Below are 25,652 nucleotides of genomic sequence, written 5' to 3'. Positions count from 1 at the left end.
ATTAAAGACAGAAAGTGCTGGGAAGACTCAGCAGGTCTGGCAGCATCTGCGAAGAGAGAAACAGAGCTAACGTTTCGAGTCCAATGTGACTCTTCTTCAGAACCAGTCTTACTGGGCTTGAAATGTTAACTCTCTCCACAGATGCTGCCAGACCTGCTGAGTTTTTCCAGCACTTTCTGTTTTTATTTCAGATCTCCAGCATCCACAGTGTTTTGCTTTTATTTAAGCGTGGGAGGGAGAATGGAATGGAGAGTTTTGATGGTAGATTTAGATGAGAGAAGGTGGGAGAATTGCTTGAGCGGAGCATCTACACCATCATTGACTGGTGGGGTTGAATGGCCTGGTTTTGCACTGTATATCCCATACAGTAACTCTTATGGAGGGCATGTCGGGGAACTTCGCAAGAGGGTAAAGAGAAACCGAATAAATGTTACAGGATGGTGGGTGGGTGACACTGTTAAAAAGCCGAGTTCCTGAGGTGATGTTTAAAGGAGGGAGGGAGGGAGGGTTTTCAGATCTCTCCAGCCTCACTCCATTTTATCAATAAACCCCTGCTGAATGCCACAGCCCTCACTTTAGGATTACTGCTCCCACCCAACTCGACTTCTCCACCATTTAAAGCTTCAATCACTACACACGCCACACTCACTGGAACCACTTTGTCTGGCTATCTCTCTCTAGTGTCACCAACGCTGGTGGTCTGGTCTCATTACGTTGCTCCCTGTAGCTCCAACTCGGTCAAGCAGCCTTTTTCCCCATTCTCCAATATTTTTTATTGCTAGTAAATATGTGTTCAATGAAAATTTAAATTATTTTTTTTAATTGAATTCAAATTGCACCATCTGCTGTGGTGGGATTCAAACCCAGGTCCCTGGAACCTTATCCTGGGTCTCTGGAATACCAGTACAGTGACAATACCACTACACCACTGCCTCCTCCCAACTGCAAAATGTCTCTTCATCAATTCTGAAGAAGAGTCAATCTCTTGAAACATTAACTCTGTTTCTCTCTCCACAGGTGATTCACGAGATGTGGGCTTCTCTGGCTGGGCCAGCATTTATTGCCCATCCCTAACTGCCCTTGAGAAGGTGGTGGGTGAGCTGCCTTCTTGAGCCGCTGCAGCCCATGTGGTGTAGGTATACCCACAGTGCTGTTAGGGAGGGAGTTCCAGGATTTTGACCCAGCGACAGTGAAGGAATGGTGATATATTTCCAAGTCAGGATGGTGAGTGACTTGGAGGGGGACTTGCAGGTGGTGGTGCTCCCATCTATCTGCTGCCCTTGTCCTTCTAGATGGCAGTGGCCGTGGGTTTGGACGGTGCTGTCTAAGGAGCCTGTCTATCTGAGCTTTTCCAGCATTTTCTGTTTGTATTTCAGATTTCCAGCATCGGCAGTATTTTGTTTTTATTTTAGTGGGCAGTAGATGGAATCCATCACCTACCTTCCCAGAATGTATAATAGAAGATAATTCTCTCCCCTCCGGAAGACACTCAGCTGGACACACACATCCATAACTGCTGAGTATTCTGTTACTTCACCTTAGTGTCTATGTTTTTTGTTTGCACACAGGCAGTGAACACAGGCCCTCCAGCCACAAACAGTATTGCAAACAATCCCATCCTCTTTGTGCCCGATGCTGACAAACCTATTTTCAATCAGGTGCAACTGGACAGTTATCTGGAACGTGAGCCCCGACTCAATTGGTTTCTTCTTGAGGCTGAGTTTGTGGCTAACTCAGCACAGCACAGGATTCCAGCCCAAGGCTTTTCTAGTCTGACTGCCTCCGTAGGCACCATTTACCCATGGGGAGAGGGCCTTATTCAATAATGCAGCAATCCTACCTGTCTGCTCTCCTTCACCATCTCAAAAAAACCCGCAAAGGGTCTTCGAGATAACGAACCAAAGGGTCGATTTTACTGAGAGGTTGCAACTTACCTGGATCAAAATGAGAGCTGGATTTACAAAGTGGTGATGGGTTACAGATCGCTCAGAGAGTCCAGGTTACTGTGGCAATGAGCACTTTTTTCACAGTCTGTGCTGTGAGGGAGGATTACCTCAGGGAATCCATAGTTTGTTTTAACAATAATAATTTTCACTGTGTCCCGGTTTTGACTTTTGAAAATCTGGTCACCCTAGTGTTGTGGTTACAGTTGTGATTCAAGCAGTTTACATTGTCCCAAGTGTCTCTGTGCTTTAGCTAAGAAAAATTTAAATTTCACTAAAAATGTTTAAAAATCGCGTAAGCGCAAATTTTTTTTTAAATCCTCAGGCGTCCTGGCGAGGCTGGCATTTATTGCCCATCCCTCATTGTTCTGATGGGCCCTCTGGAACTGCTGGGTATCAGCTTTGGTCCACCTGAGTAGTTTGCTGGGTCACTTCAGGGGGCAGTTAAAAGCCTAAGAACTCTGAGGTGGGGCTGGAGTGACAGACAGGACCTGACGTGAGGGCAGCAGATCTCACTCCCCTAGAGCTGGTCTCTTAAAACAACCCAACAGCTTCCTGGTCACTTTTACTGACACCAGCTTGACCAAGTACCAGGCATGTCGGTTATTTGCATGTTTTATTATAAGGGTTTGAGCTGAGAGAGTTTGAGGCAGAGGGCAGGTGCCTGACGATTGGAAAGTGGCTTTTCGCAACACTTGCAGCAACTGGGAAAAGCAATCCAAGTCCGTTCCCCTCCCTGACTGTGGGGTTGCTGGTCTCACTCTCTGCGGCGGTTGAAATGAACCATTTATTCATTCCCCACTCACTCGCATTGTGAGACATCAGCGTCCCAGTGATGTTCTGTAAATAGGATTGTCCCACTCGCAGTGCACAACGTGGTGAATAAAACCAAGCGCGTCTCTCCTGGTACTAAACACAAATATTCTAAAGCACAGGTTGTGGGGCAGTGGGGATGGAGAAGGCGACTGGAAAATAAAAGTGTCGAGGAAAAGTCGGCGCTTGGGCGAGCGAGAGCAGGGTGGACTCGCTGCTGCTGATGGAGACTGAGAAAGGCCAGGGCTCACTCTGGGTTCAGGGATAGGAAATAATCAAGAGTCTGGGATGCCTGTTCAGCTTGATACATTCCAGTGGCTAAAAAAGGAAGGCTGGACTCAGGTCCGAGACTGGGGAAGGGCAGAGCACCAGGGGGGAAAGGCAGAGAGAGATACTGACTTCCTCAATGTTGACTCCGGTGTCCAGAAACTGAGAAGCAGTTTTTGTTTTGGATTTGCAGCATCCGCAGTTTGTTTTTGCTGTTAACTGAAAAGTAGCTGGTCTTCCCCTCCCACCGCATTGGTCAACAACACTCTCAATGTAGATAGTGATGCGATTCACTGTGAACCACAAAAATCATCTTATATCACACACACACACACACAACAGAAAATAGTTTGACCACTTGTGAAAATCCAATGTAGATTTTTATAGCTAGGATACGACACGCATATTTTCCTGTGATAGTTATGGAACCAAATCAGGCGACAAAACAGCCTTTACTTGAGGAATTCTTCCCTTGACAACACGGCAGAGACTGATAACAATCTTTAACCAATCCTAGCACCTCTGTCCTTCAATTGATGGAAAGCAAAATGCCAACCTCCCCTCTTTTTAAAAGATCCTCATCTGGAGTACCTCAGAGTCTATGGAGACTGTATGGAGAAAAGTTCAATCCTGCTGCGCTTCCTGTGATACTCAATTGGAAATGTTTTGGAATGTGCTTTTGCAAATTTTATGAATAAAGAATATTTTTCTTTTGGCGAGGGGGGGGTTGGTTTTTTAAAAAAAACAGGGAAGGAAAAGTCCAATGTGGAGATGGCAAACAGAGCCTTCGACATTTGGACTGACTATCTCGGATTGAGTCAGGTGCTGGAGAGCATTTTCCAATCTCGGCACAGGGAAACCCATTCGAACATGGAGCCAATGGAAAGGCAGTTGAGGACTGGGCAAGTGGAAAGGCGGGAACTGGAGGACAGAGTCCCTCAGCTGCAACACAGACCAGCAAATACAGGGAGTCACAGCTTAACTATGGAAATCGGCGCTGGACTCTACTTGACATTAAACACCAGAGGCGTAGAAAAAATGCATTGCGGAGGTGAAACAGAAAGACACAGCTGGCTTGATTTCATGAACTGCAACAGAGACACGGAAGGACAGCGTGGTTTGATTGGTGGGAAACCCAGTAGCAAGGATACCCTGGCACAGAGGTGCATGGGAGGGGTCCAAAGGCACAATGTGCTGGGAGACCTGTTTGAATCGACAGTCAGTTCTGGACATCAGGAGCCTGAGCTTTTAGCCCCCCGCCTCTGGGGGGATAAGAGGGGGGAGGAAACAAAATGCGACTCGGCTGCTGCACAGCCCGCCGGCAAGATCAGTCAAGGTTGCAGCGTGTGCACCTTCTGCAAACAAAACGGAGAGTCGAAGAAAGTCTACTCCTCGCATGTTCTGAAAGGTGCGAACGGCAGCATCGTGTGCCCCATTCTCCGTGGGTACACCTGTCCACTGTGCCATGCGACTGGTGACAACGCACATACCAAGCGCTTCTGTCACCTGCTGCCAGGTAACTACAGGTCAATGTACAAGAAGCACCAAGGGACACGGCATTTATAAGTCACCTGGATGAACAATGAAAGGAAGAGTTTGATGTCTCCCACACGCTGTAAGGGTTGTTTCTGAACGCCTGTAATATTCAGTGAAGGTCTGTTTCGGACGTGTTCTGGTCTCAGTGTCAGCTGTCAGGACAAGTCAGTTTACTCAACAATGGGAAGTCACTATCTTTAACCATCACTTTGTTTAAATATTATAGATTTATACCGTTCTGAATAAAAAAAAACTTTCTTATAATTAAAAAGGATTTTGTCGTATTAATGCAATTTTGAAGTACAAATGACAGTGAAAATGACACTTGGTCCTTTCCGATCCTTTTGACAACCCCCAGCTGGCCTTTCTTTTTGTGCCTGTCCAGGCAGCGAGCACGGACTAGACTATTCGACTGTGGGGGGCACCGTTAAATCCACTTCTGTGGTCACCACATTCCACCTCTGCCGCCAGTGAGTGGGCGAGTGGCTGCAGCACTCCGGCCAACTGGTCGGCCAACAGCCCTTAAGAAGGGTGTCTTCATCCTGAGTAAACCCCCAGCCAAAAGCATGAGGAGGGTGGCGCCCAACCAACTGCTCCCGTCCATCAGTGGGTCAGCAGCGGCCACTGAATTTGCAAATGATTGGAAGCGATGCAGTTCGGCAAATGCGACAGAGGCTGCGGATGAAAAGTAAACGGGGGCTGTTGGCCGGACACTGGGGGGATTGAGTGGATAAAAACCAAAATAGTGCGGGATGCTGGAAATCCTCTCCACAGATGCTGTCAGACCTGCTGAGTTTTTCCAGCTGTTTTTGGTTTTTGTTGAGGGATTGAGGGGGTTCCTTTGGGTAACTCTTTGCCCACCACCGTCTGTGTGTGGTTGCTGAAATTAACTCGGGGCCAGGACCATTCCTGTGTAATCACTTCAGAGACTTCTCTCCACTTCATCCAGCTCCTTCCACTGGCTCTGTCTCTGGCAATTTTCCAAAGCTCATGCTGAAACTAATCCCAGTGCTCAGGAACGGAACTCAAAACTCAAACAAGTGGGACCCGCAGGAATTGAAGGGCAAATGTGAATGATTTAAAGCTCATAAATTTTTTTAGTTTTGCACATTTAAGAAGGGGGGGTGGGGGTTGCGGGGGTGGGGTGGTGGGGGGGGGGTGGGGTGCCGCGGTGAGGGGTGGGCACCTTTAGTTGGGTTTTTGTTCGGCATCAGTAGGGCACCTCTCTGCCTCCTTTATAGGTTCAATAGAAAAGGCATCAAGAGAATCACCCATCAAGTGTGTGTTTGTCTGGTCTGGTCCAGGCAGCGATTTAACCCGTTCAAATCTTCTGCTAGTTCAACTGTGGTTTTAAATCAGATTGAAAAACACTTCTGCTTAATGGTCTCTAACAGGGGCAAAGGGTGGAACATAGGATGAAAAGACACTTTTTTTGTACCCCCCCCCCATCCCCCCATCTTGGTGTCCTTTTCATTCTTCCATGGGTGATGTGGGTGTCACTGGTAAGGCCAGCATCCCTAACTGCCCTTGAATTGAGTGACTTGCTTGACCATTTCAAAGGGTGACTAAGTCAACCACATCGCTGTGGGTCTGGAGTCACACGTAGAGCAGACCAGGTAAGGATGGCAAGATTCCTTCCCTGAAGGGCACTAATGAACCAGATGGGTTTTTACAATCATCAATCATGATCATTATTACTGAGATGGGTTTTCAGTTTTGTTATTAACTGAGTTCAAATTCCACCAGCTACCATAGAGGGGCTTGAACCCATGTCTCCAGGGCATTAGCCTGGGTCTTGGGATTACTAGTCCAATGACATGACCACTACGCCACTGTCTTCCCCCTATTTTTTGCCAGCTCTGATATAAGCACTTTTAAGATGTCCTCCTGCAGACGAGGAGCGCTATGATCATGGAGTGTGACAAAACGGTCATGGCTGCTGGCTGCAGATCCCTGGCTCTGCCCCAACTAGGCAGCCTTGTAAAGATGTAGCTCCTGAGGTGAGACACAGCAGCCTATGACTTCTGTCCCCTCCCCTGCTCGGCTAATTCATAGCGAAGCTACTTGGGGAGGGGGGGGGGGGGGGGCGCAAGCTACTGTGTTCATCCCAGAGGGTGAAATCCACACCACCAAAGCCACAACCCATCGGTCGGATTTTCCAGTATATGTTGGCTGTAGGTGAGGTTTCACTGTGCTGTCGGACCACGGAAAATGATTTTTATTGTTGCAGTGTCAGTGTAGTGAAACCACTTTGCAGACTTGAAATCTTTTTAATTCTCCTTATGCTACTAAAATTACACTATAAAAAAGGAAGGGGATAAGTCCTTGACAATCTCTTTGTTAGCTAGGAACAGTGATGTGAAACAAGTGACACGTGGTTAACTCATAGGTGTTGCTGTGAAAATCAACAAATGGTGCCACTGAGTCCTGAGGCTGATTGCTAATCATTCTAGGGCCCTACTGAATCCTTTCCATTGCCACAAGTCTATCTTCAGCTTTGCTGTTTAATACCTAATTTACAGTGCTCTTCAGATCTTGGCCCTCCTCCTGATTAAACCACCCCCCCTGCCTTTAGGAGGTATAAGCTACTAGAGTGGCCAACTTGCCAGGATTGTCCTGGAGTCTCCAGGAATGGGACACTGCTGTGAGAAAATCGGCAAGAGAGAAAAATAATCACAGGGGCATTAAAAAAAAGTGTTCTTTTTCATTTCCTTTTGAATACTTTTGTTTGTTGCAAAAATATTGGAGATGGGGAAAAGACTGATGGACCTGATTAGGTAACAGAAGAGTTTGTTCACTTTCCAATTGGTACGGAATGGCAAAGCGGCAGCACGATGAGCCACTAATGATGGGAGCGTGGGGTTGGAAGTCATGTGATGAAACCTCTCCAAATAATACCAATCAAAATTTGCATCTTGGTATTTTGATTGAAGTATCTTATCAGCAGGAGGGTTAAAGTGGCAGCCAATAAAACACTCGGCTGGTAAGACCACACAGGAGATTCTCACTGCGAAGCTTGGAGAGCTGACAATGTGTTTACTCCCCTGCAGACCTGGAATTACTGCTGAGTTTCAATTTGTGCTTTCTTTCAAGATAGCTACAGAATGACCAGTGAGCAAGAATTCTTCTAGTCTGTCTGTGTCTAATTCCATTAGAATTGGCAAACTGAGGGAACTTTTACCAATGAGCTTAAAGACATTATTGCACACAGCAACCAGAGGGATTCTTACCCATGGTGAGCTGAGATGAGGCTCTGATGTTCAATATCTGTGCGCCGCAAAAACAAAACTTTCTAACTTCTGATATACGCAAATCTGCTTGAGTAAACTTTATTTCAGTTACAGTTTACAAACATTTGAACATAATGAGACAACAATATTTGCTAATAAGTGAGCTGGTGGCACCTGTTACCTACTGAACAGTCATTCATTGCAGGAGTATACTCTAACACATGCCATTTAACCAACAAACTCAGATTATGCCTGTAATTCTGAGGGGGTGACTTTCCCCAATCACTATATTCAGATTTACAAACATTGGAGTAAACATTAGAACCATAGAAAAGTTACAGCACAGAAGGAGGCCATTCAGCCCATCTTGTCCATGCCAGCCCTTTGCATTGGAGTATACTATACTTTGTAACTTAAAGAGAAATACTGACCAGAGGACATTCTCTCACACTCGTTTATGAATCACTACACCTAAATTTAAAAGTTCTAGCTGGTACTGTTCTCATACAAGGTGAGAAAGGGACTACACAAGAACAGCCATGACTGAAATTTCTGCCCAGTGATGAGAATGATTCCCATTGGGGTTTTAACTACACTTACTAGTTGTTTCCTTCACTGTTAAAGCCCCTTGCATTGTATTTTTCAGATAACCATTTTACAATAATCCCTGCTTTGTGGCAGATGTAAATCAGCCTGCTGAAGGTGACCTTTTCGTTTCTGTTCCTCTTCCTTAATTTTTCCATCCCTCCTCCCCAATATTTTTACCAAAGGCAGCAATCTTTGCTCTTATGACAATTTAAAGCTGGATATAAAACAGAAAACACAGAGTAAAAGTTAAAGGTAATTATTCAGGCTGGCAACGGGTGTTAAGTGGCAATCCACAAGGATTGAAACTGGGACCACTGTCGTTCACCATTTACATAAACAGTTTACATTTGGGGGAGTCAGAAGTACAAATTCAAAATATGCAGATGACACCAAATTTGGGGGCGGCGGGGTGGGGGTTAAGGGGAGGCTATTGTTAATACTATGGAGGATTGTAACAAAATGCTGGAACATATTAATAAACTTTCAGAACGGGCATGAAATTGGCAAATTAATTTCAATACAGAGAGGTGTGAGGTGTTCCAATTGGTAGGAATAATGAGGAGGCTGCATACCCCTTGGAAAGTACATGTCTAAATGAGTTAGAGGAGCAGCGGGATCTGCGGATAGAGATATACAAAAAGCTAAGTAGTGATGAAGGTTAATAAGACAATTAAAAAAAACCAAGCAAAACACTGGGGTTCATTTTTAGGAGGGTTAGAATTTAAAAGCAGCAAAGTTATATTAACCTTGTATGGAACTTTGGTTAGATCATATTTGGAACATTTCTGGTCTCCACATTTTAAAAAAGGATATAGAGGCATTGGTGAAGATGCAAAAAAAGATTAACCAGGTTGATACCAGAACTGAGAGGTTATACCTATCAGGAGAGATTGAGGCTATTTTCTCGAGAAAAGGGAGGACCAAGGGGTGACCTGGTAAAGGTACAGTAAGTCCCTGTTTTGAGTCACCCTGTTTTAAGTCATTTCGCTTTAACTTCAGTCAGTTGATGAGGCCGGCATTATCATTTAGCACCAAGTAAGTCTGATGTAGGACCTTGTGGGTGAATCGGCACCATTTTCACAGAATCACAGTGCAGAAGAGGCCCTTCAGCCCATCGAGTCTGCACCAACACGTGAGAAACACCTGACTTACCTACCTAATACCATTCACCAGCACTTGGCCCATAGACTTGTTTTGCTGCAGTTTCTGCTGCTCACTGTCCATACCAGTTGCTGCAGACCCTCCGGTTCACGATTTACCTCCTGCAATTTGAAGCTGCTCCTCCTGCCTCTAGCCACTCATCTCCAGTGCCCTCACTCACGGCAAGCGTTCGGGAGAGGGGAGCAGCGAGCAGGATGGCCAGGGAGCAGCAGAGGCCATGAACCGGAGGGTCCGCAGCAACCAGGAGGGTCAGGGAATGGCAGAGGTCTCAAACCAGAGGATTAGCAGTGAGAGGAAGGGTCTGGTAGTGACACAGGGCACAACCCAGATGGTCTGCAATAACCGGGAGGGTCAGGGAGTGGCACAGGCCACAAACCAGAGGGTCTGCAGTGAGAGGGAGGGTTAGAAAGTGGCAGAGGCTGCAAACCAGAGGGTCAGCAGGGAGAATGAGGGTCAGGGAGCGGGATGTGTGGCACACAGCAGGATCAGCGATGAGCAGGATCAGCGATGAACAGGATCAGCGATGAGCAGGAGGTAAGTAGAAATTAGCATAGCTCTTTTATATTTTAAAATTGATTTTATTTCATTTGTCAATATTCGAATTTAGTAATGTAAAGTATTCCAGCTTACAGGGTATAATGTTTTAATGCTTTTCCTGAAGAGAAACGTCCTAAAGTACCTAACTATAGTTTTTACATTGGTTTTAAAGGGAAAATTTGATTTTCTTAAAATTGTTTCATTAAAAGTTGCGTTTTTCAGGAATGGAACTACAACTTTAAGTTTGGGCTTACCGTATTTAAAATTATGAAATTGTTTGATAGAATATATATAGAGAAGATGTTACTTACAGGCAAGATCAGAACTGGGAGATATAAGTATAAAACAATCATTAATAAATCCAATAAGGAATTCAGGAGAAACTTCTTATACCAGACGGTGGTTAGAATGTAAACCTTGCTCCTCAAGGAGTAGCTGAGGCAGTTAGTGTGGATGCATTTAAGGGGAAGCTAGTAAGCATGTGAGGGAGAAAGGAATAAAAGCATATATTGATGGGGTTATATTAAGAAGGGAAGGAAGGTTGTGTGGAGCATTGAAACCAGCATGGACCTATTGGGCTGAATAGCCTGTTTCTGGGCAGTAAATACTTTGTAAATATCAGGTTGCAAGTTGTAATATTTTTCATAGATCTTTCCTCTTCACTGAATATGGTACATTTGTTGCTCCTTTTGAGATGTGTGGTTGTCTGCCAACTGGTCTCACTCTCCTGTTTTTGTGTCGCCTCATGCTTTCCAGCTCCCGATGGGTGATCATAATGACACGACTGAGGAGATTATCACACACGAAACAGTTACAATGTTATGCCTGAGCATGTACTTTATAGGATAACATTATCAATGATTCATTATTTCAGCTTGGTTCAGTTTGTAGTGTTCTCACCTCAGAGTCAGATGGCTGCGGCTTAAATCCCACAATAGGGCTGGAGTTGATAAAGCTGACTCTTCAGTGCAATAATGGATGTGCTGCATTGTCAGCAGTGCTGTCTACCATTTCTGATGGTTCAGGTGTGCAGTAAGGACCCAGGGCAGTGTATAAAGAAAGGCAGAGTGCTCTCAGCATTCTAACACTTTCCCCCTTAATGATGACCAGCAGTCTTGGAGGCGATGGCGTAGTGGTATTGTTGCCGGCGTAGTGGTATTGTTGCCGGCGTAGCGGTATTTTTGCTGGATTGGTAATCCAAACACCCAGAATAATGCTCTGGGTTTCAATCCCATCATGGCAGATGGTGGAATTTGAATTCAATTAAAAACAAATCTGGAATTAAAAGTCCAATGATGACCAAATTTTTGTAAAAACCCATCTGGTTCCTTAATGCCCCTTTAGGGAAGGAAATCTGTCTGGCCTATCTGTGACTCCAGACCCAGAGCAACGTGGTTGACTCTGAAGTGGCCCAGCAAGCCTTTCAATTGTAACAAACTGCTCACAAAGTCACAAAAAAGGAATGAACCCGGACAGACCACCAGTGGCAAACTCAGCCTTGTCAACCCTGCAAAGTGCTCCTTACTAACATCTGCGGGCTAGTCAAACAAGCCTCCCACTGTCATCCTTACGGAATCATACCTTACAGGCATTGTTCCAGACACCACCATCACTTTCCCTGGGTATGTCCTGTTCCACCGGTAGGGAAGACCCAGCAGAGGTGACAGCACAGCAGCATACAGTCAGGAGGGAGTTATCCTGGGATCCTCAACATCGACTCCGGACCCCATGAAGTCTCACGGCATCAGGTCAAACATGGGCAAGGAAACCTCCTGCTGATTACCACGTACCACCCTCCCTCAGCTGATGAATCAGTGCTCCTCCACGTTGAACACCACTTGGAGGAAGCCCTGAGGGTGGCAAGGGTGCAGAATGTACTCTGGGTGGGGGACTTCAATGTCCATCACCAAGAGTGGCTTAGTAGCACCACTACTGACCGAGCTGGCCGAGTCCTAAATGACATAGCTGCTAGACTGGGTCTGCGGCAGGTGGTAAGGGAAAAACATAGTTGACCTCATCCTCACCAACCTGTCTGCCGCAGATGCATCTGTCCATGACAGTATCGGCAGGGGTGAGCACCACACAGTCATTGTGGAGGTGAAGCCCTGCCTTCACATTGAGGATACCCTCCATCGTGTTGTGTGGCACGACCACTGTGCTAAATGGAATAGATTTCGAACAGATCTAGCAACTCAAGATTGGGCATCCATGAGGTGCTGTGGGCCATCAGCAGTGCCAGAATTGTACTTGGACACAATCTATAGCCTCATGGCCCAGCATATCCCCTACTCTAACATTACCATCAAGACAGGGGATCAACCCTGGTTCAATGAAGAGTGCAGGAAGGCATGACAGAAGCAGCACCAGGCATACCTAAAAAATAAGGTGTCAACCTGATGAAGCTACAACACAGGACTACTTGCGTGCCAAACAGCATAAGCAGCAAGTGATAGACAGAGCTAAACGATCCTACAACCAACAGATCGGATCTAAGCTCTGCAGTCCTGCCACGTCCTGTCGTGAATGGTGGTGGACAATTAAACAACTCACTGGAGGAGGAGGCTCCACAAATATCCCCATCCTCAATGATGGAGAAGCCCAGCACATCAGCACAAAAGATAAGGCTGAAGCATTTGCTACAATCTTCAGCCAGAAGTGTTGAGTGGATGATTCATCTCGGCCTCCTCCGGAGGTCCCCAGCATCACAGATGCCAGTCTTCAGCCAATTTGATTCACTCCACGTGACATCAAGAAACGACTGAAGGCACTGGATTCTGCAAAGGCTATGGGCCTTGACAATATGCCGCCAATACTACTGAAGACTTGTGCTCCAGAACTTGCCGCACCCCTAACCAAGCTGTTCCAGTACAGCTACAACACTGGCATCTACCCGGCTATGTGAAAAATTGCCCAGATATGTCCTGTACACTAAAAGCAGGACAAATCCAACCCAGCGAATTACCGCCCTGACAGTCTACTTTCAATCATCAGTAAGGTAATGGAAGGAGTCATCAACAGTGCTATCAAGCAGCACTAGCTTAGCAATAACCTGCTCACTGACGCCCAGTTTGGGTTCCGCCAGGATCACTCAGCTCCTGACCTCATTATAGCCTTGGTTCAAACATGGACAAAAGAGCTGAACTCCAGAGGTGAGGTGAAAGTGACTGCCCTTGACATAAAGGCAGCATTTGACCGAGTGCAGCATCAAGGAGCCCTGGGTTCAATGGGAATCAGGGGGAAAACTCTCCTCAGGTTGGAGTCGTACCTAGCACAAAGGAAGATGGTTGTGGTTGTTGGAGGTCAGTTATCTCAGCTCCAGGACATCACTGCAGGAGGTCCTCATGGTAGTGTCCTCGGCCCAACCATCTTCAGCTGCTTCATCAATGACCTTCCTTCCATTATAAGGTCAGAAGTGGGGATGTTCGCTGATGATTGCACAATGTTCAGCACCATTCACGACTCCTCAGATACTGAAGCAGTCCATGTCCAAATGCAACAAGACCTGGACAATATCCAGGCTTGGGCTGACAAGTGGCAAGTAACATTTGCGTCACACAAGTGTCAAGCAATCACCATCTCCAACGAGAGAATCTAACCATCGCTCCTTGATGTTCAATGGCATTACGATCACTGAATCCCCCACTATCAACATCCTAGGGGTTACCACTGACCAGAAACTGAACTGGACTAGCCATATAAATACTGTGGCTACAAGAGCAGATCAGAGGTTAGGAATCGTGTGACGAGTAACTTACCTCCTGACTCCCTAAAGCCTGTCCATCATCTATAAGGCACAAGTCAGGAGTGCGATGGTATACTGCCCACTTGCCTGGATGAGTGCAGCTCCCACAACACTCAAGAAGCTTGACATCGTCCAGGGCAAAGCAGCCCGCTTGATTGGCACCAGATCCACAACCATTCACTCCCTCCATCACCGATGCACAGTAGCAGCAGTGTGTACCATCTACAAGATGCACTGCAAGAATTCACCAAGGATCCTTGGACAGCACCTTCCAAACCCATGACCACTACCATCTATTTACAATAAAGCCAGCAGCAACTCTCCAGGCTCTTTCTGCCACGCTTTGCCTTGTTCCTTTTTCAAGACATGAATTCTTCCAGCTTCCAGCTGGCTCTCATCTCACTGCAGTCATTGTTCAGAAAAGGCTGCTGTGTGTTTGCTTACTTTAGAATGGTCACTGCATTTTTAGCGTAAATTGCTGTACATTAAATGCTTTCTAGATGTTCCTTTCTAAATTCTAAACTTATGGTGTTGCTCCATCTTGCAGGGGGAAGAAACCAGCCCTAATGCTGAGAAAAACAAACTCAATGGCTGTACATGAAACAGCAAGAGCTCCACATTTCAACTTCGCTTTGCAGGGAGAGAAAATATGGGCACAGGATGGCTGGGGCAAGAGGAAGAAAACGGCTAGGTTCACTAGCTGATGCTATTATGAAATCCACGTTTCATTTGCTCTCCTGTTTGTTCCATTCTTCAACTTCAAAAGCGATTCCACTTTAGAAAGTAATGCAAGGTACAAAACATGGCATGTCCCACATTCACCTCAGACAGTATCTGTTCCTTCAGGGAACTTTCACTAGTGCAGAAAAGTGAAACACGATTGCATCTGAACATAGGGGTGAATTTTATGCCCCCCACCCGCTGGTGTATCTTAAGGTGGGAGGGCTCATAAGATAAATTGGATGGCCTGCCCACCACCATTCTCTCACATCTCCCATATTACAATGGGTGGGTAACTCAAGCAGCCCACTGACCTTTAGGCGTAGTGTGGCCCTTAAGTGGGGCCTCATTCCACCTCTATCACCTGAATACATGCAGCAGGGGGAGGCAGAAGCAAGCTGGGTAGCTTTCACTGTGTGGGCTGTGGCAGGCCTATCCAAGATCCCTGGAATTACCTTAAGTCCGGGATCCATGACACTTCTTCTCGAGGGCTGCCTGTAGTCCCAACAGTGACCACTACTCAAACCTGGCGCCGCTGGGACCACACAGCTGGCAGCCAATGAGATTGGCCAGTAGGTCTCCAGGGTGGGATTTCCTCCTAGGTGAGGGCGGAAGTCCCACTCTGAAACAATTAAGGCTGATCCCAGCATAATATCACCGCAGGTTTCTGGTCAGCGCAGTGCCAAATGACTTTTTGGTTGGAGTCGGGGGTGCAGGTGATCCGCACCCCCCCCCCTCCCCCACCCTGTAAAATCCACCCCTGCTTGTCCCATGACATTGATTATATGCAGCATTCTTGGGCAGTTCCACAGGGGCATAACTTCAAACAGGTCTGATAGCTACCCAACTCTGGCACACTGTACTACCAGTTAGAGATGCAGGTTTCCCATTCCCTACAATGGTTTCTCAAGGCTGCACAGCTACAGAGTGGGCCAGACGCTATTTTGAAACAAAGACTGCTAGTGCTTAAAATGGTGCATGTCTGGGAGGTTACCTGCAATTACCATAATTATAGTGGGTCAAGCAGGGAGTGAGACAATAATTGAAGGCGTTCATATTGGCAAGAAAACGTAAAAGAAATATAATGTGAGGCTGACAATTTGTGCTTGGAATAAAGGAGTACTTCGAACAGAAAGGTTTCCTCACACTCTTGTTTGCTGATAGCAAATTTCTTTTGCGAGTGTATTACCTCCTACTTTCCCCAGGTTTCCATCCCTTCCTGACATTTCCCTAATGAGCCTGCTGCAACCAAGTTGGCCATATCTAGTGCGTTAACAGATCCACGCGGATTGGTGAAGACAAAACCAAGGGCTTTTCTTTATTGAGAAAGTTTATTGACTTAAGTTAGAAGCAAAATACGGCGGATGCTGGAAATCTGAAACAAAAACAAAAATTGCTGGAAAAACTCAGCAGGTCTGACAGCATCTACGGAGAGAAAGACAGAGTGAACGTTTCGACTCTTCTTCAGGACTAAAGAGAAGTAGAAATGTGGTGAAATATACACTGTTTAAGGGGGGTGAGACAGGTGAAGCTGGATAGAAGGCCAGTGATAGGTGGAGGCAAAGAAGAGATTGCAAAAGATGTCATAGACAAAAAGTCGAAGGGGTGTTGATGGTGGTGATACTGGCTAAAGGAAGTGCTAATGGTGACGTTAAAAGTAGAAAGCAGAATGAGCAAGTGACAGGTGGCCCTCGTGGGGGTGGGGTGGGGGAGGGGACAGTGTGGGAAAAAAGATGGAAATAGGCTAAAAGGTGGAGATAAAACAATGGATGGAAATAAATTTTAAAATAATAATAGAAATGGGCGGGAAAAAAATATATACATGTAAATTAAAAAATGAATATTGAAAAAAGGGATCAAAAAGGGGTAAGGATGGAGGAGAGAGTTCATGATCTGAAGTTGTTGAACTCAATGTTAAGTCCGGGAGGCTGTGAAGTGCCTAATCGGAAGATGAGGTGCTGTTCCTCCAGTTTGCGTTGAGCTTCACTGGAACAATGCAGCAGGCCAAGGACGGACATGTGGGCAAGAGAGCAGGGTGGGGTGTTAAAATGGCAAGCGACAGGGAGGTCTGGGTCATGTTTGTGGACAGACCGAAGGTGTTCTGCAAAGCGGTCACCCAGTCTGCGTTTGGTCTCTCCAATGTAGAGGAAACCGCACTGGGAGCAGCGTATGCAGTAGACCAAATTGAGGGAAGTGCAAGTGAAATGCTGCTTCATTTGAAAGGAGTGTTTGGGCCCTTGGACGATGACGCGGGGGGAAGTAAAGGTGCAGGTGTTGCACCTTCTGCAATTGCATGGGAAGGTGTCGTGAGAGGGGGTTGAGGTGTAGGGGGTGATGGAGGAGTGGACCAGGGTGTCCCGGAGGGAACGGGCCCTCCGGAATGCTGACAGAGGGGTGAAGGGAAGATGTGTTTGGTGGTGGCAACATGCTGGAGTTGGTGGAAATGGTGGAGGATGATCCTTTGAATGCAAAGGCTGGAGGGGTAAAAAGTGAGGACAAGGGGGACCCTATCATGGTTCTGGGAGGGAGAGGAAGGTGTGAGGGCAGAGGCACGGGAGATGGGTCGGACACGGTTGAGGGCCCTGTCAACCACCGTGGGTGGGAAACCTCGGTTAAGGAAGAAGGAAGACATGTCAGACACACTGTTTTGGAAAGTGGCATCATCGGAACAGATGCGACAGAAGCAAAGGAACTGAGAGAATGGGATGGAGTCCTTGCAGGAAGTGGGGTGTGAGGATTTATAGTCAAGGTAGCTGTCGGAGTCAGTGTATTGACTTGTTCAGTTTTACAGCTCTTCTCCCACTCAACCCAGTGTCCCAGTTATCCCCTATTTATATGAGCTCAAAGACAATCAATACCCATCACCTATTTCTCTTAACCTTAACAATGTAACTGACAAGACATTGAAATAGTGCTGTTTTTGGTTGCCTACCAAAATGTTCACAAGTGGGCTTCCCTCTCTCATGGAGTTGCCTGACTCATATTCAGCACCTCCACACTTAGCTGGTGTGGGACTGACTGCCCAAATACTCCTTACAGCATTAATAATTTATGAAATGATTATGACCAGGGAAAACAGTTAATTCCCCAGTGAGTCACATTTTTGTACAAATGATGGGCCTAAACACAGCACATTTGTATCTCTGTCACTCATGTGTGAGATAGTCAGCAGCAATCACGGCATTAAATGTCACAACACAAGATCCACACAGCACTCAATGACTCACTATAAAAATAATCACTGTGATCATATCACTTCTATTAGTTGCTTTTCCTTCAGCATTTAGAAATTGCTTTAAACAGTTGTCAAAAATACTGAAAATCTTTTTAGAGCACACAAATGATTTGGGGTCCCTAAAGATTACTCACTTTATTTTGGAAAGTTCACTAATGAGCCCACAGACAACATGTGTAGCGTCTTCCTCTTCTTCTGTGGAAGGAGAAAAGGCCTGCCAATCGGATTCACTGTAACCATATCAAGGACAGATTCACTTTAGACTTTATCATTATGGAAGCACTCAAACAGCCAGTGACAAAACATATCTGAAAAGTGTTGTCAGGGGTAGTTTTAAACCGCTGACTGCCCATTTCCTGTCTGGTGTCCCATCTGTGGTCCCTAATTTTAACTGGGATCAGTTCAAAGCTCATCTGCTGCAGTAAAAATGAAGCCCAGGACATTCTAACTCCTGGGTCTCTTTTAAATGCCACTGACTGCTTCCCACCCATTTAAGTATTAGATATAATTAAACATGGCATAACTTCAGATCCATTCATCCTTACAATAGTTCAGGCCTTGAGGCCCTTTGAGGTTTACAAAAGAATAGAAAATGATTAAATCTTTTCAATAATTACTTATGACAGTTTTCTACTTCTAGCACCAATATTATTATTCAGCACTCTCAGCTAAGGCAGGTCACACCAATATTATTATTCAGCATTCTCAGCTAAGGCAGGTCACACCAATATTATTATTCAGCACTCTCAGCCAAGGCAGGTCACACCAATATTATTATTCAGCACTCTAAGCTAAGGTAGGTCACAGCAATTGCAGGCTCAGACTCAAACCAATTGGCCTAGCTTTCCCAGTGAGACACTCATCTATTTGTCCACACCTATCAGCTGTCCAGTAGTATCTATGAATAAGGCTGCCAATTTAGTACCTACTAATGTAGATTGAGGCAGTTTTGTACTAAGAGTTGATGGCAACTAGGAACTGTGTGGAGAATACCTCAAACTCATTACACAATAGATCCTTATGGTCTAGATGGGGTTTAAACTCAAGTCCTAGAGATGAAAGATAAGGTCTCATCATCCAGTATCTAATGTCTAATATCACATATATTAATTAAAAACTATTGACACCTTAAATGCAGATCTTCGAGCTCAGATGCAAAATTGGCATTATCTTCCTGAGGGGCATTGAGTGCTGGAAGTTCTGTCACAGCCTTGTTTTCTAATGTCGGTTTAAAGAGTTGTAATTCATAATCTTTATCACCTACGAGGAAGAGATGACCGGTTCATTGGTTTAATCACGAATTACAATAGCTTTCGATCCATTGACAATTTTAGAAATCACGATGAATCTGAAAGTTTATGCTCCATTCATCTCGGGTCATGGAAACATGTTGTAAAAGTTTTTGTAAATTATATTCAATGCGAAACTATGTGTTTGCAGTCAGAAACAATTGTGTAATTCTCTGAGAAAGTTCCAATACAAGCAAGTGGTATAAAGTTCTTCCACCACAATGACATTTTTAACATTTAGTTTTGCAGAAATCATGGTTTAAAAGGATTCTTTGTGGAAGCAAGAAAGTCTCCAGTTCTGATGATAACCTTTCCTTCCCCCTTACTTTCTATCAGACCTGTCCCAGCATTCATAATTTAAGATTTCCAGCACTCTCACCTTTCTCTTTTAATCTCTATCTCAGCTAAACTGTGTGGGACAGATAAAGGAGCAATGCCAGTAGGGGCTCCCCTTCAATATGCCTGCCACATAACTTGAGGATCTCCCTTTCGCTGACACTTACAGGTCAGCCCTATTACAGATATCCCATTGTTTTTCAAGAGTCCATTGAGTATTACTCAACAGCAACTCCCAAGAAGTCTTTGGGACCAAATCACAAACACTGTAAATTAAACTGAATAGCAGCCTTTCATTGGAGCAGACACAACTATGTGTTTACCAGATGTCAAAAAATCCCAGTAGTTGTTTAGTTGAGGTATTATTCCTCCCTCAATATTCTCTTCTTTCTATAATCTACAGGCATTTAAGATCCATGTCATTTAAGATCCATGTCATTTAAGATCATGTCATCTCAATTCACTCAATTCATTCCTTAATTTATTGTGATCTTTCTCTCTTACTCTTTCCAGTTTTGTTAATACCCTATACTGTATTATGGTTCTCAGACCTTCAGATAAATTTGTCAATATTAAGATCTACTTTCCTTGCTTTCTTATGGTCTATTTACATAAGGTACCACAATCAACTTGCTACCAAGGGTTCTGTCAATACCATTCCAAACTGGGGGTGGCCCTGGGTTAGCTCTTACTAATTTCATGTCCTTCCCTGTGAGGAAGCACCTAGATTAGAATCACATTTCCCTATAACAGAACAGCTGAGATTGTGAATTCATCAGGATACCAGAATAAATTATTCTTGGTGAATTGATATGTTTAAAATGATATTTTGCCCAAAACGTGACTGGATCAATACCCCATCAAAAAAACCATACTGAGATGTATCGAGATAGTAATAGATACATTTGATTCACAGAGCTTTAGGAAAAGAGCATAAAGATCTTTAGAACAGAAGGGGTAAAGAGCCCACAATTGCTTAAGTCCTGGGCTGAATGCTTACGTTGCAAGCTTCCTTATGGTGATCATGTTCACAATATACCAGCCTCCACCTCTACAATGCAATGTATTTGAACTTATTTCTTAGTTTTGTTGACAAATTACATATAAATGAGCTAAATTACATCCAAAATTTAGATCAACATAGGGACAATGCATTGTTTAATGAACGTTGCGACTTCTACAGAATACAGCTCCAGGAATAACCAGGTGCCAGGAAGTGTTCCCGTTCTTTAATCGTTTTGGGAGGGGGGGGAGAATAAATTAGCACATGAACAGGCTGCACAACAGGGAGTGGAATCTGTGCCTAAAATGCTTCACACAGCAAATTCTCAATTTTGACCACACTGTCACGGTGAACGGCCAAATGGTATTGAAATGCTTCCAGACTGGAGAAAAAGGCTGGAAAGTCAGCGAGAAGGTCAGCCTGTGGTACTCTTAAATATCTCCTAGCAACCAGTTCCAGTTTATCACTGACAGAAGCCTTGAATCCGGTTGGCTGCTTCCCAAAGGATCAATGAGCAGTGCAAAAGGATTTACTGAGTAGGAATGAAAAAAAAACAAAACCTAAAGCTGTTTGCTAAAGGAGTTCCAATACACTGTACCAGGTGCTATAACAAGGTTTCTTTCTGCACTCCAGTCCTTGATCTCAGACTCTCTGCTGTGCAGTAACTGGGGACTTAACCATAGAAAGGGATTGAAAAATGAAGGCAGCCAGTCACTCTGGGCCAACTTCACATCTTCTAACAAGCCTCCAGCCCTATGTGCTCTTTCAAGAATGATGTGTGCCATGGAAGATTCCAAAGAGAAAAGGTAAAAAGAAAATAAAGTAACTTATACCAAACAGATAAATAAAACAATACTCCTCAATTTAAATGGTGGAAATAGTATTTCTGCCATGTAAACATTATTATATAATAAACTTTTTGTTTAATTACCTGGTTGTACCTCGTCATTAGTGAGTTTGGTTAGTGCCTAAAACAAGAGAAACGAGAGCTAAGTGAAATGTCAAAAACTCTACAATAGGGGAATAGAGGTTTTATGTTTATTGAATGATCATTATTAAAATTTTTACATCACATGCTGACGAGAGTTATTTTGTAACAATGTGCTCTAACTGGTACAAATGTATTCATGGAGGATAGCTTAAACTCTTCCGATTTATTAGGGATGTGCTAATGTCCACTCAGTAAAATAACCGTGTACAAGACACGTGGAATGAATTACATTGTACGGTTAAGAGTAAACACTATGATCATTTTTGACTACAGAAAGGTCCCACAAACAGTAATGAAATGAATAACCAGTTACTCTGTTTTTATGATGTTGGTTGGGGATGAAATTTAGGTCAGGACAACTCACATGTACCACGGAATCTTTCATTCCCACCTGGATCACCAGGAAGGTGCCTCAGTTTAAAGTCTCATCTGAAGTAATCGGAAGTACAATAGCTCTTATGATGCTATACTTCCACAGTACAACACTGAATTATCAGCCTAGATTACGTGCTACAGTGGCGTTTGTACCTACAGCCTTTTGATCCAGAGGCTACAGTGCCACCAACTGAGCCAGTGACGCTTGGCACAGAAAAATGGAAATGGCTCCAAAAAAATCTGATTATATTCTTGCTACAGCGGAGATCAAGAGCTGGGAATTAGCACACAATTAGAGGAAATTCATCCCACTAAATATTGAGGGAGGAATTACTCTGGTCAGTTTGTGTAGCAACATCGTAAACATTTTCATGACTATTTCCCTTGGTCAGTGTTTCTAAATAAATGCAAGTCTTTCTTTTCTTTTTGAACAAGCTTACACTGTTCCTAGAAATAAAGAGAGAAATCTTCATGAACACATTTACAATGTCCTAGCTTTAGAATCAGAGGAATTCTTCCCCTGGTACACTTCTTTTGAAGTCCTGAGGTTAGGGTATACAATTCTACCAGTTAAAAGTAGATGTTGGTAACTTTTATAGTGTTTTTTGGTTGAATATTTGCACGTCAGTGCTGCTTTTAACCCTTATTAATAAAAACATCCTTACCTTGCTTTTTGTACAGGAGAATGGTTTTTGTTCACTTTTATTCCTTTGGTTCGCGCTCTGAGGTGCTGGTACATACTGAATCTTATTGTTCTCCTGTTCCTTACTGGAGGAGCCCACATCCACCAAAGAAATACTGCAGCTTTTGCTTTCATTAATGCTACTTATCCTTTCACGTTCATTTATTTTGTTATAGTGGCTTGTTTCTATGTTAACATCACTACCATCAGAACAATGACTTGGCATTTCATTTCTTGAGGGTGGAAATACCATTGAAAGGTATCCGTGCCTCTTTGTGAAATCTTCCGGTGACTGATACTGTGGAATGGCTGCTAGATTTGGATCAGTTTTGGGTAATGCATTCACATCTCCAGACATCTCACAACCCAGTTCCATATCTATCTTCTCCACAGGGAAACCTATTTCATCAAAAGTACCACTTTCATTTAAACTTTCTCTCTCTGCAATATGGTCCATTAAAGGCGGGACAGACTGTTCTTCTATGCCTGACTTCTGATTATTACTGATGTTCACACCACCACAGTCTATGCCTGTGGATATACTCCCTCCAGCTTGAATTGCTTTCTTCATTTTATCTTCCGGCTGATGCCCATCAACACAGTCTTCCATTCCAATGCCTGGTAACAGTAAAGTTACAGTAACATCTTCTTTCGTTCTTTTAATGCCGGTCTTACATTGAATCTCTTTTCTACCTAAATCTTCTTTGTCTTTTTCTTCAGTGACATTGCTCAAATTGCTTTCAATTTGGAAGTCTACGTTATATAACGATAAAAACATGCTGGATTTTAGCTCATCGGTTATGACCACTGTTGTTTTACTGTCTAACTCTTTGTTGTCCTTCGTAACCTTTCCATTGTAATTACCATCAAAAAGCATCTGATGATCGTTGACTTCAGTAGAAAGAATGGCTTCACTCTTGATTGGACAGATAGCTTGTTGTGAAGGGTTGAGGTTTGCAACAGGTAGCGCCTTTTCTGTGATTTCCCGCTCTTGCGATCTAGTGATGCCAGTTTGCAGGCCAAGTTGAGGTTCTGTGTTACAGCTGTTTCCATTATATACCTTAAAAGCCCCAGTGCTCGCAGACACATCAGCTGTCTTGTTTGCTGAAAGCAGATTGGTTTGTGAGTAATTGAGCACTGTGTTAAGTAATGGAGCTTCTGGAAACTCAGATTGCCTGGATCTAACGCATTGTTCTCCCAGCCCAGCTTGACTTCGTGCAGTAGAATTATGTTTTTGGTCTGCAAAGTCAGTTGTTAATGGATTGTTGCTATGACTATTATTTAACGCCTCTTGGATCAGCTGCTTTGTTTCCTCACCAGCATCACTACAATTTGCAGAACTGCGCCCCTCTATACTAACATCATGATCATGAAAGCTGTTGCAAAGATTCTGGGCAATTTTCTGACTTTCAGACTCAAGTTCACCTTGGTGGCCAGATAAAGTCTCATGATCAATCTCCATTGTTTCATCTTCCAGAAAGCATTGGCTGGGCTGCTGTTGAGGTTTAACTTGATGGTCATTTGAGTCTTTGTGCAGTATTTTGCTGATAGTCACTTCAGACCCAGGGTTGCAAGCACCATTTATGTCAGACCAATCACCATCCTTTTGGCAAGCATCAAAGTTTTGCAGGACATTACTTCTTATAGCAATGCTTAATTTAGCCTCACAGCTGGGTGTCTCCTGCAGTTTCTCATTTACATTTTCATGTCTATTCATTATATTAGCTTGGGAATTAAAGGTGTTCTTTGCCTGATTTGCAGCATTAGTATCAAGTGAATGGTGGAGGGTGTTGGAACACAAGAGGTCAGGAGGCTGTGAACAGGTTATGTCTTTCAGATCATTCTGTTCAGGTATATCTGTGGTCAATTTCATTTGGACAGCTAGTTCTTGTCTGTTAACCTCAGTTCCAGTTAACTCTTCACAGACTACTACAAGATTACGTGTCTTCTCTCTGCAACTAGAGTTCTTAAAAGCTTCAGGTACAAGAACACATCTTTCTCCATTCCCATCAATATTGTTATTGAGTTCTATAGTGCATTCCCTTTTTACACCTCGGCAAAGAGTCAATTCCTCAAGGGTGACTGGCACAACATCAGTCTTTTCCTGGTAAAGAGAATGATGCAAAAGCTCAAGGTCAGGCTTCTCTTCAGGGAAATTCTGTATTTTACACTCTGACTGAGTTAGTGGCCGTTCATCTGGTGTGCTGTGAGCTATTGGGATCAAAGTGCTGCAAAACACATCTATTTCAATCTGATGGTCGTCTAGTTTGTTGCTTTTATTCTCTACTTCAGTAATTTTTTGGTCTGAGTGGCAAGTCAACTCCTCTAGCTCACAGCCTACAAGCTGTGGCCCCATTTGCGTGTCTGAAAGCGATACATCACCATCACTCCTTTGTTTAACGCAGTAATCATCTGTCTCAGTCTCCTGCTCTTTCCCTGACTCTATTGCATTTGGTTGACTTGATATTGTGTTACAAGCAATCTGTTCCAGTGATTGCTGTGATACCTGTAGTTGGTGCTTGGCAGCAGGCAGGCAAAATCCTGAATTTTCAAGATCCATGTTCTGAGGACTACTGTCACCTTCCGCTTTACTGTTGTTTAAGCTCTTAAGTAATAAAATGCAAAAAATTAAATAAAAACTTGTCTACATCTGACTGAATGCAGTTACTTATATTACCTTAGCTGGTATACAGGATGATTTTCGATGTATGTTATTGAGCTTCTGAAGTAGAAGCATGCGAGCAGCATGGTTTATTTACAATGTATGCAAAAGGAGCACAATGTACACACGATATAAAAATATGCAATTTACTGGAATATCACTTTTATAAAGTACAGGCTAATGAGTTCCCTTCTACAGTAGCTGCTGCAACACTAAACTGTAGAAAAAACACAAGAATCTACGGCAGGTCATTGCTACAACATACTAGTACACAAGTGTGCCAAGGTATGGTGTGATAGCTGATTATAGGAGCATTAGAAAGATTGTATAGTGCCCATTGGCTGATAAGCACACTGCCTGGTATGGTGTCAAGCCATGCAGACCAGGTAGGACTCAGGCTCAATTCTGATCTCCACCAAAGCACTGGAAGGCATGTTATTATTGGCTTCAATGTCCCACAAGCTAGAGAGAGGGAATTTTGAACAACCATCCTGTTACTCCTTTTGGAGACTGTGGGTATATGGATGTTGGAGTCAAAGACC

General features: G+C 44.1%; 1 protein-coding gene across 1 annotated transcript in view; it reads right to left on the bottom strand.

The window, feature by feature from the left end:
• Positions 1-10,127: 10,127 nt before the first annotated feature.
• Positions 10,128-25,652, bottom strand: part of LOC144668774 (uncharacterized) — a 29,927-nt gene continuing 14,402 nt past the window's right edge. Inside the window, exons 6-10 of the mRNA XM_078531104.1 lie at positions 22,432-25,053; positions 21,332-21,368; positions 18,900-19,032; positions 17,907-18,002; positions 10,128-10,859 (exon numbers count right to left, since the gene is read on the bottom strand). Of these exons, the coding sequence (XP_078387230.1) occupies positions 10,718-10,859; positions 17,907-18,002; positions 18,900-19,032; positions 21,332-21,368; positions 22,432-25,053 (3,030 nt within the window). The 3' untranslated portion in view covers positions 10,128-10,717. The remainder of the gene's footprint in view (positions 10,860-17,906; positions 18,003-18,899; positions 19,033-21,331; positions 21,369-22,431; positions 25,054-25,652) is intronic.

Source organism: Cetorhinus maximus, chromosome 28, assembly GCF_964194155.1.
Source record: "Cetorhinus maximus chromosome 28, sCetMax3.hap1.1, whole genome shotgun sequence".
NCBI classification, from domain to species: domain Eukaryota; kingdom Metazoa; phylum Chordata; class Chondrichthyes; order Lamniformes; family Cetorhinidae; genus Cetorhinus; species Cetorhinus maximus.
Note: the sequence above shows the minus strand (reverse complement) of the source record. Positions and strands in the feature narration are given on the sequence as shown.